This window comes from Schistocerca cancellata, chromosome 4 (genome assembly GCF_023864275.1).
Source record: "Schistocerca cancellata isolate TAMUIC-IGC-003103 chromosome 4, iqSchCanc2.1, whole genome shotgun sequence".
In the NCBI taxonomy this organism is placed as follows: domain Eukaryota; kingdom Metazoa; phylum Arthropoda; class Insecta; order Orthoptera; family Acrididae; genus Schistocerca; species Schistocerca cancellata.
The window spans coordinates 809369272-809383162 of record NC_064629.1 but is presented as its reverse complement, the minus strand read 5'-3'; the positions used below and the strand labels follow the sequence as shown (position 1 = coordinate 809383162).

The window sequence follows — 13891 nt, the reverse complement described above, 5'->3', positions numbered from 1 at the left end:
CACTCAGTTTTTTCTTATTAACCCTTTCGTGGTTGATGGGTCATATATGTCCCACTAACTTGGAGCGCCAGTTCGAGTGTCGGGATATATGTTACCCAGCTCTGCACGGTGCTGCCATATAGGGACGACTGTACTGAACCTAAGAAAAAAATCGGGACTGCACTGCAAAGGCAATAGAGAAGCGGTGGCTACTTTTGTTGACTGGCGTGTATATATGGCTGCTGCATCGCCACCTATTTGTGTTATTCTTCAGTTTTCATCATTTCTCACTTTCCAGCGATGTCTGAAGTAAGTAATTCATCTTATTATTAACTTAATAATCATTTTTTAGTACAAATACAGTGTGGAATGTACTTCTCAGTGACTGTACTATTTTATAATCGAAATAAAATTAGTGGGACACATGTGTCCCAGCAGACATTATTTGTAAAGATTAGCAAGACAATTGATTAATGGGTATTCATCGAGGAAAAAGAGGGGATCAATGTCCACTTTCTTCCTAGCAAAGAGAGGAGTCTCTAGTGTGCCAGATGATGTCCGGCTCGTGAACGTAGGCAAACGTGTACCGAAAGACAGTGGCACTAGGAAGCGATGCAGATTCTGCAGCACAAACTCTAAAGAGAAGAGAACAAAAGTTGTTTGCACCGCTTGTGGTGTACCACTCTGTGCCACACACCATGTTTTTCCAAGTTTCATGGCATGTAAAGTTTTGTAAGTATTGATCATGTATCATGAAAACTGAAATGTAATGAATATTTTTTATACTGGCTCTACACAAATAAAAAGATTACATGCATGTATAATTTGTAGTTATTTTATTCTCTGCAAAATCCTGTTTATGGCAAAAAAAATAAAATTACAAAATCAGTCAGTCAGCAGAAAAGGTATCTTGCGTTGGTTCATGAGACATGTGTGTCCCACTTCCTGTTGTGAAAAAATGGAGAACTTAAAAAAATATTTTGGTGGTGGAAATATAATAATGGGTCTGAAAAGAAACTGTTATCACCTTAATATTTTAAAAATTTGTAAAAAATGAATGTTATCCATGAAAGGGTTAAAGAGGCCAACCGGCTCTCTGACCGAACACACGGAGCCGGTCCGTTGCGCTATCGGTGTTGTCAACGAAAAACGTTTACCATGTGGGTACAGAAGCTGCAGCTGTAAAAGTTTCGTAGCTCGATTTTTGGAAAAGCATGCGTTTTCGGACTGATGATGAAAAATGCTCTATTTACAATTATCTATCGATGCCGCCAATTTTGGGTCGACTGCTCGTCATAACCTTTAGGGATGATTTTCTCAAAAACGCGGGGGTGTTGACCCAAAATATCTTAGATTCCTTCGTTTTAGGTTCTACACAAGCGACCTGCCAAATTTGAGCCGAATCGGTTGGCCGTGTCTGAGGCCTTCCCCTTGTTAGATGATGTTGACAACACTCGTTTTGTCAAAAAGGCGTGAGGACCGGAATGATTAAGGGAAGCATGGAAGGACCGACACAATCAATAAGAAGAAGCTGTAATAGCCTACGTGGCCTAACGCAGACTGTCGTGCCCGTTGGAGAGTACAGAGCGAGGAGTCGCCTCGGCCGAGAGCTTGGTGCCGACTGGCGGCCCGGCGCGCGCTGCCGCTGGCGCCATCGCGGCGGCGACGGCGCGGGGGGCGTGTCCCGCGGCGGCGGCCCGCGCATGCGCGCGGCGGCTGGGCGCGGGGTGGGGGGCGGCGTCGCGGCGGCGTGCGCGCCTGCCCAGTAGTGTGCGGGCAGCGCGCCAGGCGGCACGTCGCCAGCCGGCATGTGCTAGGGACGCAGCCACCACGGAGTTCCTCGCGGCACCCACTGCGAGCCAATGCGCCGCCTTCTCGGCTGCGGGCGCTGGCGCTGACCAACACGCCATGAGCCAGCTGGGGACGGTGTACGCCACCAAGCGGCGACGGCGCAACGGCAAGAGGTGCGTGCTGCGTCCTCACGTGCTCGCGCTCGTCAGCTGATAGCCTTCGCGTGACGCCGGCTGGACACTCTTTCCCTTCCCGCAGCTGCCGACGTTGCGTGGACCCGCCGGCTGAGCCTCTAGAACGGCTACTTTGTCGAACGCCTGGGGAATTACACGCGTCTCGCCTCTCTATGCTCCTCTCACGTCTCGTCGGCCACTACAGAGATTATATGACTCTACGTGGGCTGTTATCCGTATCTGATACGACTGAGCCAGAAATAATAACACGTTGTTTGGCGTGAACTGTGTCTGGTTCTCGAATGATATAGGTTAAATATATGCTCGCAGTGAACGAACTGTATATTTTTTGGAAGTATCTGCTAACCTTCTTTTTGTGTTAGAAGTCACTACAACCCCTTCAGGACTGACGCACTCCTGTTCTCAGTGCTTCATCCCAGAATTCCATTCTCCAGAGTGGTACAACTGCCTCGATCTTCCATTCGTACTGATACAATCGATTTGTGCTGGAAGAAAAATTAAAATTCTCTCCAGTGTGACCTACAGCAGGGACATATTTTACGTAGAGTAAGCCATTTACCAAACGCACATTGACAATAGCGGAGTTTTCTAATTTACGTGAGTATACTACGTTGTAATTGGTACCTCTTCTGTATCCCATGGCACGTGCAATGTTTTAGAGGGTGGAAGTTTTTCGCTAGTCACTGGGCACTTACTCTCTTGAGGCTACGCCATTTCTGGATAATGAAATGCCAGAGACCAGAAAAAGCGCCTCCACGATAATGGAACTGCCTGGACTAATTACTTCGACTCTCGGAATATTTATCCATCGTAAAGTTATGAAACAAAATTGCTCCAGATCGATTTGAATTCATAAATAAATAATTAGTGTGAAGGACGTAACTTCGTTTTAAATATTAGCACGTATTCGATGGAAACGTCGTTCTATGAAAGCGTTTGTAAAATCGTAATTTATTCAATTACACTGCACTATTGGAATCCATTAGCGGATCGGACATTCTCGTAGCCGCAATAACAATTTCTCGGGTGCTTTTTTTTTTTAGATCAGTTAGTGATATTAGCGCTGTTTGAATAATCATAATACATAAATTGCTTTGAAACGTTTCAGTTATTATTTCGGATTTATACAGAAAAAATATAAAAGATTTTATTACGCCAGGTGTTATTTTAAATTAGAGTCGTCTATCCCAGTGGACGCCAGGGATCTGCTAAGTTTGGTCAAGAAATCTGTAAATTGCAGTTTTACGGAAATATTGTATGTGCATTAATATTTAACAGAATGCCGATGTATCGATGAGTCGTTACTGTCAAATTATTGTTGCACCAAATTGTGTTCGCACGTACCATTTCAAGTACTAGTGTGCTTATTAATTTTTGAACTGAGGCATCGGCGGTGACACAAGAAGAATCCATCGATTTTAGTAAAAATGTATCTTCGGGAAAAGTAGCTGAGTTGGGATATCGGAGGTGTACTCCCCGGCAGGGAATGGCCAGTCTTTCTCTCACGCCGAGGTCAGTGTTGAGCGGGGAACACTTCTTGCATAATGCCCATTGATTATTAGCCATCTTAGGTTCCCGGGTACCAATAACCATATCTCATCGATTACTGTTTGCCGAGAAGTAATCATAGCAGGGGGCTTTTGTGAGAAGCATGTCTGTCATTAGGTAGCGTGTAACATCTACGCGATGAGGCTGGAAAATGAAGAACTATTATCACGTGAGTCACAGATTCCTGACATTCATCCGAGCGTCTCAATTAATGATTCTTTTTTGAACTGGTCACCTACTGTTCGGGGTCTTAAAGTAGGGTATTTTCCGATGAGTGGAAGTCTCTTCTGCATGCAGATATGGGTGGCGGTGGCGTACTGACTAACTCGAAACATTTCCAACAACGCCCATATTCCACTTCGCTGATGCTGTCGTGAATTAACTGACTAATGTCCTCTGCTACCGGACGAATTTTACATTTCATTAGTTACAAAATTAATTTTGGATCAGTTAGTATGTTAACGTTTCAAGAAATATTACATTTTTACATCTTGTACTTCTACCAATAGTCGAGAAGATTATACCCCGCAGTAGGTACTTCATATTAATAACTGTTAATGAGTACTACAATTTATGTTCCACAGAAGCGTTTAAGCCGGCGATTTTCACTCGAGCTTTCCTGCAAAACCGCCACTGTACGCAAACAAGATTTCCTGCTTCTTTGGCAAACAATGAAATACAATCATGTGATACATAAAGCAATTAGCAGTCAGTGATGCGATACAGTAAATATTTGCGGAACATTTCGAAGAGAATCGGTTCTGCACCAATCAGTATTCATCCGTTACTAGTCAAGTAAATAATTCACCCTCGAATCTAATACCAGCTATAAGTTATTAGCGTTCACCACACTATCATTTACGTAGCAGAATATAATCTCTTTTCATTTTTTTCCTACAATTTAAACGACATTTAGACTATCTCGTTAGAGATCAGAAGTGCAGCAATCATTATTTGCATCACAATTGTGCTGAAAATATCCACATAAAGAAGGCTTATGAAAAACTTTTTGGTGATGCCTTAGCTGAGTCTACGACTTTAATTGGAATCTAAAGACAATGTGTAATTCATGGTGGTGACTAAAAAAAATACGTGACCTGCAGCCAAGAAAAAGCTATTTCGTGGTATTCTAAAAGTGCAGTAGTTCCCGTTATTTTGCTACAGTGCAGTTCCCTGTGTAAGCCAGGGAGTATGTCCGAATCAATGAATAACCTGAGTGAGTAATGGGACCCATTAGTTACGGACCCAGATCTGCCACACGATGTGCTGCGTTGGTTTGGAGTGTTCTGTAATTTAAAAGCGTAAAAGTAAGCAATAACACATAGTGACAGAGTATTGGTCGTATTCTTCAGGACAGAATACTGATGCAGTGATTCGTGACGTCTGAGATGTTCACATGTTATCAGATCCACGCAAAAGTCGTATGTTAATGACAATCATGTGCCATTGACTGTGTAAGCAGTTGATCACATCGTATGGAAGAATACATATGTCTTGATAATCTTCTGCTCCGGAAGCGCAGTTGATACGAAGCTTATTTGTTGCAACAAAGCACGGACTGTCGTACCTGAGGAACAAAATCGGTTTGGGTCGGCGCCTTTGGCGGCTAGTTGTCGGGCTAGTAATTCAGTTAGCCGCACGTCTTCTCGTAACAGTTGGTTTCTGTTTGACAAAATACAGTAGCAGCTTTCTATCTAAGCAGTCGCTCCATCCATATCTGTTTGGGTGAGTGAGATCATGTGCTGGGGAAGACACAGACACACTAGCCCCTATTGAACGATGCCACCTAAATCCCTGTTCTGCTCGAACCGACATTCGAGTTGATTATTGCAATACTTGACGCCATAAATTTAGAATGTCTAAGATATAATCTACCCATCATGACTAATCAGACTATAGATGTGGTACTCGGCTTTTACTGGGGAGTGGAAGTGGAGAAGCGCACTATATTCGTTACATTAAGTCGTCCCTGAAAGATCAAATACAATCCACACCAATAATGTGTGGGCAGATCTTGGGAATCTTGGGGCACACATTTCGACTAACTGGCACACGTAGAAAATATAAGTGTTTTGAATAGCCTTCCTTAGTGAATAGCTAATAGGATGTACAGTTGTCTCTGATTTCCATTCGGGATGCGTAATGCGTCACTTACTGTCTCTTGCACTAATGATAACGGATGGGGCTGAACTCTCGCCAACAACGCAGCGTTTAAACCCGCAATTTTGGAAGTAACAACATTACACTATCAAGCATTTTGAAACAATTTCAGTAAAAACACGATGTACGATGCAATCAAGACGACCTCCCAGTACCCCTAAATGTTTATCCCCAAATGCCAGTTACGAGTCATTTAGTAAGAAATGAACCAACTCCTAAAACTGTACCATCCTGCAGCCATGACTAACGGAATTTATCTACTGTTAAATCTTTACATATTGAAACAGATTAACTTTTTTTATTTGCATTATGTTAATTAGTTGCTTTGGTACAATTACATGAACTCTTTCAAATGTTTATTTAAGTGGTTAGTCTCTTTCGGTCAGGTTATGTTTCGATTCCTCATCATTCCTCTATCAGCGGTGTTCATGTTTTTTTCTTTCATTATTTCTCCTGCCTGACTATATCTGAATGTCAAAATACGGAGAAAACTCTTTGTTAGATACGCTTCCCTTTCATTGATGTGAAGCGGGATTGCGATAGCCATTCTGAGATTATAAACGCAATTCTAACAGGATTTTAATGTGAATGTGCTATGTTGAATTCAGTGGATTAACCTCTGTTACAAAACGATCTGTATGCCACAGACGTTTTATGTTTTGATGTAACAGAAATACGGCGTTGCTAATTCCTTCTGGAGCAACTATTGTCGCGGTTTCTTTGATTTTCTTTGAAGGTACGATTCTTGGCGAAATTTTACAACGACACTTCAGAGTAATACTGCATGGCTATTCGGGGATCATGCACTAATAACATTTTGCTTCATATTTTCCTGGACATAGATGTCGATGTTTTATGTATTTGTTGTGAACAAAAATGACAGTATACACGTATGAAATTTTCAGGATCGCTTTTTAAACAAATCTAGCCAAGGGGTTCACTTTTTTCTTTGACACACTGTAAATAAAAAACCAACTTACAGCTATAATTTATGTAATTAGTTTATATTTCTGCGTATTATAACGTTAAGGTAGCGTGGTAGGAACAATGCGCGGATTGCAGGGTTTTTATCTGAAATTACCACCTAACGAGGAAGTGTTGCGAATGAATTATTCGGCCTTTTAGCGCTTCAGACCCTTCCGCTAGCGTAGCCCTCTACGTTTTCTATTTATGATGCGTTGATAATTTTTCCGGAACTACAGACCCACTCATGACGGATGATTTACACCTGCAGCGGCATGGTCCACTGCTTTTCTAGATACATATCAATCATCTTTCATTACAAATGACAGTCACTTCATTGTTGTCCTGTAGCATACATTGAATTTAATGTAACTGCTTGAGCAAGCAGAGTAGATAAAATCACTAACTGGCTTATAGACAACAGATTTTTAATAAACGTAAACATGATCCGTAGTGGGCTGTAATGCGATTCTAATTTAATCGTGCGATTAGCTAATTTCGACTACGTGTCATTGTCAAGCACATTTGTAACATGTGTACTTCATGTCATTTTAAAATCACTTCTAGTTACAAATAAAAAATAGCTATATTCTGTCATTTTTACTTGTAATTAAGAATGATTTGAAAATGACTTAAAGTACAGATGTTACAAATGTGCTTGACAATGATACGTAGTTGAAATTAGTTAATCGCACAATTAAATAAAAATCGCATTACAGCCTAGTATGGACCATGTTTACGTTTATTAAACATCTGGAGGCTGTGACTTCTCACAGATACAAGAATTTTAATGACAATAGATTGTTTCTTAAATGCATTAAAACAAGGTACGTAAAGTTTATGTCACATAGCTCTTGTAAAGGCAACATTTTATTATTGCTACATGATGAAAGAATCATCCAGTTATTTTAAATTTCTGGGACTGACGATAAAAGGAAAACGTTTTTGGAAGTATCACATTTAGTATCTTATCCAGAAACTAATCATCTGTGCTGTTCACCTACACGGTAATTTGATACGCGGTAGATTGTTTGGTTTTATTATTTTCAAACTATTATGTCCTTTGGCATCGTATTTTCTGGAACTAAGCCAAGACAGTATACATATCCACTGAAGGATTTGTAGGTAATAGTAAGACTCACTCAAAAATAGCTGCCGCATTTACACATTGAAAACTAGATGAAAAACCGAATTGCACGAATGTGTCACTTCGTTATATATTTATAAAAAGATGAGCACTGTTTCGTAGGTATCATTAATGTAGGCACTGAATAGTAATAAAAAGTGATAGTGATAAACATCGGACGTAGGTATCTGAATATAATGATTGAGCTCTTTTCATTCTCTACAGCATTTCCTTCTAGTAGAGCAGATCCCTTTATTGCGTTTCACGTATATGATTACTGTCACGAATCTGGTGTTTTCTGTTTTTTAATCAGCATTCTGTGAACTGTACGTGAATTTATTCGTTCCATAAACGGGGAGCTTTGACTCAGATGAACCCACGAAACCTCAGAAAATAGATAAACAAACAAAATCCTGCGGTCGCTTCATGGGATAAATTGTAGATATGTTAAACAGTGTGGGACGTACCACATGAATGTAATTGCCGGAGGTTGCATTTTAATCATTTCTGACGCTGGTAATAAAAATGATGCGAAGCAGGGGTTCCGGTTGTCGCATAAGTGAAGAAACGCAAGCAGCGAGGCCATTCTACAAATGGCCCGCGTCCTCTTCCGCAGATACTAAATGTCTCGTTAAGCATTCTGCCTGGAGAGGAGGGTCTCTTACGATATCCTTATCCAACTCTGCTGTGCGCGCGCCGTGAAATAACCTTGGTTTTATTTCGTCAGAAATAATTATGCACTGGCTATAGGTACGATGACAAAGATTGGATTCACTGCGTTTGTGAACTCATGCCCTGTCCTAATGACGCTCAACCTTCGTCTTCCTTCCTTCCTTCTAAAACGTTTTGTACTGCGCCTGTGTGTGTGCACGTGCGCAAGCGTTTGTGTGTGTGTGTGTGTGTGTGTGAGAGAGAGAGAGAGAGAGAGAGAGAGAGAGAGAGCGTGTGTTTCTCTTATAATTTATTCTTCTGAAATATCAAATGACTGTTTTTCATTTTCGCAAACATGTTAAATGTTGTCCCCAACACCTTCCGCCAATCATTTTAAGAGCGCCGAATTGATTTCAGTTACATTTAAATCCTGAATAACTAACCGACGAAAACCACACGTCATTCTCATTTGCAGTTACATGCTGTCTACACTACATGGACAGCAACAATATTTCTGAAACGTTGTAAGAAGTGGAAACGACTTTTCTGCAAGTTATGCGATATTACTCAAAGAGGTTAATATTTTTTTGTTTGTTTATACTTAAGTACTCGTATTATGTGCCTAAACACGTAAGCAATTATGTGTCCTTTTTTTCCAAACGGGACGATGTAATTTTTACTGCCATTCGATGGTTGAGAAATCAGTGTTTGAAGCAAAACTCTTCGTACAATTATCCGGGAAATGTATTAAATATGACGCGGAAATGTGTCGACTCACTACTCTTTCAACCTGTTAACATGTGTGTATTCGGTAGTAGACATGAAACTGCGCTCTGCCGGCGAGTTTTTTTTTAACTACAGACGCAAACGAATGGTATATCACAGTACTCCTTTTTTGCAAAGGTTCTTGAATGTCCTTAAAAAATTGCAACATTGCATTTGACATAAAAAGTTGTTGTTTCGTAATCTGAACCATAGAGTAAAATAATCTGTAGCGTCCTATCACTTGCCAAAAACTTTGTTTCTATATCTTTAACTGTCTATGCAATACGAGAGCTGTTGTGTAGGATACGCTTTGAATATGGCTAGAAACAGTTTTTAATTTGCGGGGTCATCATTTGTAAATTTCGCTAGTGTACCTAATAGTGAAGACACGTCTTGTTAACGCAAAGTAATATAACTCTTATGAAGCAAAAATGGCACCAATAAAGAAGCAAAAGAACAAATTTCACGGACTAAAACATAACCATTTCTGTGAAACATTCTCAGGTGATCCTTCGCGGTTCGGAAGCCAGAAGGTAATAAATTTTGTTGAATTTGTTCTGAATATTTGAAGATAACATTATCACCAGTCTCTGGGATGCAAAACGGATTTCTTCTGCCGTCATAATACGTATTTTCAAAGCTTACAGAATGCCGTACAGGCGTACTATGTTTTAAAAAGTTGTTTTAAGGTGCTGCTTTAACAGTTTCCAGAATTATTTACGTCCGTTGTTACTTGCCTTCCGTTTGGTGTGTGAATTTCTGTGCGGTGACTCACGGGCGGTTCGATACCTGCTCGGCTGTGCTAGCGTCTGTAAGCTGCGTCGTACCAGCCGACGATGTTTTCCCCGGCAGCTCGCATTGCCGATCTTACCATTCCTTCTGCGAGTTCGCAGCACTAGTACTGGGAAGCTACGCGGGACGAAAAACAAATGGTCTGGCCTTACTGTCACTTCGCTAGTGCCACCTTGTCGTCACTTCGCTAGTGCCAACTTGTCATCACTTCTGCCAGACATCATCCGCTACCGCATGACATAAATACAAATGAACGTTTTTTGAAGAACTCACAAAAATAGTCACGTAGTCCATCGCTGTGGTATGTCGAATGCTTTTATGGGGCTTCTATAAAATTTCTTGCTGTTCCGCTTAAAGTGTGTTAGTAGTGTGCAATTATTGCCGTCTGATATCCATACAACATACCGACAATAATTGTTTTGAACTTTGCTAAGAGACCTGTGACGAACTTCAACCTTTCATGCACGTCTTCATTTGCTTTTACAGTTTTATATAACTCACTTGTAGCAATTCAAAACAGTTATGTTTACCTTATCGAACAAAACAGGAACAAATACTTTTAAATCATAACACTCGAAATAAATGAAAACTTTGCCGCAGACTGGTGTTTCTTCTCTAGATCAATAGCTCTTATCAGAATGCAGTTGAGTCAGTACCAGAGAAGCCGAAAGATAAAAGGATTACCGTCATTATCGTTCCAATAACACGTGTCTAAATAAAAGAATTGAATATCAAAATCAAAATATTTATGTACTGATATTCGTTACGTTGTTTCTCCAATTTCCTTTGTTTCATTTGTGGCAAACAATATCAGTAAACAATAGTCTAATATTTAGATGAGTTATAGACGAAATCTGCCTCAAATTATTTCCCACTTTGTAAGTTATAGGGCGATATAGTACAAATATGTATATTAAAATATGTAGTCCTACTTTTCCGTGATATTGTGGAGTTTCACAGTGTTTAGTTTTTCTTCTATGTTTTGGCAGACTCTGTTATAGTCTTAACTATGCCTATCTTGTGTCAATACATAATACGAGACGGATCTAGACTGACGAGAAATTGACACATAAAGTTAACGACTTACTCGTAACATCCAGTAAGGCAGAGGAATAATACTTTTTTTCTTACTGCGCTAATCTTTATGACACGCCTAACGTGTTAAGCGTGTTATTTTCATGGAATTTAAATAAACCATTAGATCTTTTTCTATCTTTATAATTTTTTTTTTCATGCTGCATTTATATTCTTTCGCGGTTTCCTGATCAAAGTGTTGAACATCTTAGCATCGCCGATCGTGGATTTCGCGACTTGGTGTAAATGCTTCCACCATACATCAGAGTGGCTAAAGTTTTTGTGATGATGATGATGAGGTCCCGTACTCCGAGGTAGTACAGTTATATCTGTTTCAAATGACTCTAACTTTAATCATTATCAGATTTCGGTCATCCTTCGTGCTTCCGTGACATGTAACTATTAATAACAGATCTGGCCCAGAATTCTTCGTACGTAATGTCAGAATCCATCCAAATGTACCTGGTTTAACCGTCGGTACAGTTATGGTGGCGATTTGTATATCATTTACGACTTGGCACATCGTAAATGTCACCAAATGATTATGAGTTCCCAGAGGTGCAAATTTTCTATGCAAAATTAAACAGTGCTAAATATTAACTCTTGATGATTACTTTTTCTGTTAGAGTTATCGGTAATCTGCTTAAATTACAGTTCTTCCGTATAAAACAGGATCACGCCGTGTAAGTATTACACAATTTCGTCTTACAGTTGTTCGACATACGCAAAGTCTTTGAAGGTGTTATACGAAGCCGTGTCTTCAACTGAAGACGAGGGACGTCTGTTATTTCCATAGTTAAAAAAAAAATAAAAAAAAAAGATTCGTCTAGAAATCACGGTAGTCGATAATGGGGCGTGTTAATATTATTAAAGTTTATAAGGAGGTATGAATGGGTTATCAAAATGTAGAACATTTCCAGTGGTATTAATTACTTTAAATTCTGCATGCGTGTGTCTCCTACTTCATTGGTGAACATGGAACTACAATCCGAGTGCTTTTGTCATTATTTCTCCACTTACGTGCTAATCCAGTGGTCCCTCATCATGTTGTGGAATAGGGACATCACCATATTATCTAATAATAAATAATTATTTGATAAATACAAACTGAATACAGCTGCACTTATACTGAAATTTATTTGTTTTGCGACGTCAAACGTCGTCTACAGGTTTGATAGTCATTGTTAATTGTCGTTCTAAGCCGGAAGCACGTTCTTGGTGTAAGTACAACACTCACAATACTGCGTTTTCCGCTCTTGGATATGATGCTGTTATGACATATAAGTTCGAAATAATCTGTTACATTTTATAATTCTGTCCTCAAATCTTTTTTTCGATTTCTGATCTTTCTGGAACTAGGGCTTTTGAATGAGGTTCCCAATTTGAAAGCAAAAATGCCCAGTGTAAGTTTTGGGGTTAGTAAAAATAGAATTCTTCTTGCAGTATGAGGGAAGACCCAGTTTAATGCGCTATCGACAACAATGTAAATAGAGATGTAGGTTTCCTGAATACAAATCCAGACTGTTGATGAACGAACTAAGATTTAAATTTTCTCACCGTCATAGGTATGTCTCTGATCGAAGGTAATGCACTGTTTGAAGACCGACGTACAGAAAAAGTTCTGAAATATTTTTTGCAATAGAGTAGTTTTTTATGTCTATTTTGAGTGTTACAGATAACGGCTTTTGCAATGAAAACATTAGTCAGCTTGTGCGACCCGAATAACATACCTGCTCTTTTTTTGGGGTAAAAATCTATGCGGCTGTATTGATTTAGGTTTTACGTGAATTCCCTAAATCATTTCAGGTGAATGCTGGAACGGAGTCACGGTTACTTTCTTCCTCCGTCGTTGTTATTACTACAAATGTAATGACCTTGATGTCTACAAGACCTCAAAATCTGACCTTCATGTGCAGTCCAACTGGGAGAATCCCATAACCGCACAGCACAATAGCCATCACCTGGGTCGTTTCTTCACTAAACCTGTACATTGATCTAAAAGCGTTTTTATTTTCTTCTTTTATTTTTTATGGTAAATAGAATGTTTGTACTCGATGTTACAACGGATACTGGAAACGTTTCGCTATGTACACACATTTATCTCACATTTTAAACAGTTTCCACTTTTGTTAGCCCATCTCGTCTCCCTCCAAACAAAGAAATCAAATATCTTCTGACAGCCGGGAACATTACATGCCCATACCTGACAGAGTTCTTCATCCCTTGACAACCGTTTAGTCCAGTCTTGACATGCTAGAACAACGCAGAATCAATAATATACGATAGGAACTCAGTAGCTACAAAGTATTTGGCACAAATTCTTGACATACTGAAATATTGTCACGATCAAATATGTTGTTGCTGATTGTTAGTTAGAACAAACGGCGCGATGGATGATCCAACTGTCTACTCCCGTTTCCGACGGGTCTTGCAACTGCCTCTGCGACCCAAGGGAGGCATTGTTTCACGTACCATCTCCGAGTGAATTTCGGGCGTCATATGTTTCGACTCTTAAAGCGAAGTAGGTAGCAATCATTCATCCATTTGTATCTCGTGATTTCCGTGCTCGGAAAGAGGTGTCCTCACCTTGAAAAAACACTTTTTTTTGTAACTTGTTTAGAATACTGTGGGAGAAAGTGAGACTTTGTTGTCTGTAGCAGTGTTCGATAGGATAGCGTCACTTTTGGATATCTTAGTCATTCCCATGCAACACGGCCGCGCGGTGTAGCCGCGCGATCTTGGGTGCCTTGCCACGGTACGCGCGGCTCCCTCCGTCGGAGGTTCGAGTCCTCCCTCGAGCATGGGTGTGTATGTTGTCCTTAATATAAGTTACTTTAAGTTAAATTAA

The 13891-nt window shown here is 40.0% G+C and overlaps 1 protein-coding gene across 1 annotated transcript in view; it reads left to right on the top strand.

Annotated features, from left to right (window-relative positions):
- The first annotated feature begins 1762 nt into the window (after nt 1-1762).
- LOC126184445 (circadian locomoter output cycles protein kaput) overlaps nt 1763-13891 on the top strand; it is an 837361-nt gene continuing 825232 nt past the window's right edge. The window contains exon 1 of the mRNA XM_049926836.1: nt 1763-1943. Coding sequence (XP_049782793.1) covers nt 1888-1943 — 56 coding nt within the window. The 5' untranslated portion in view covers nt 1763-1887. The remainder of the gene's footprint in view (nt 1944-13891) is intronic.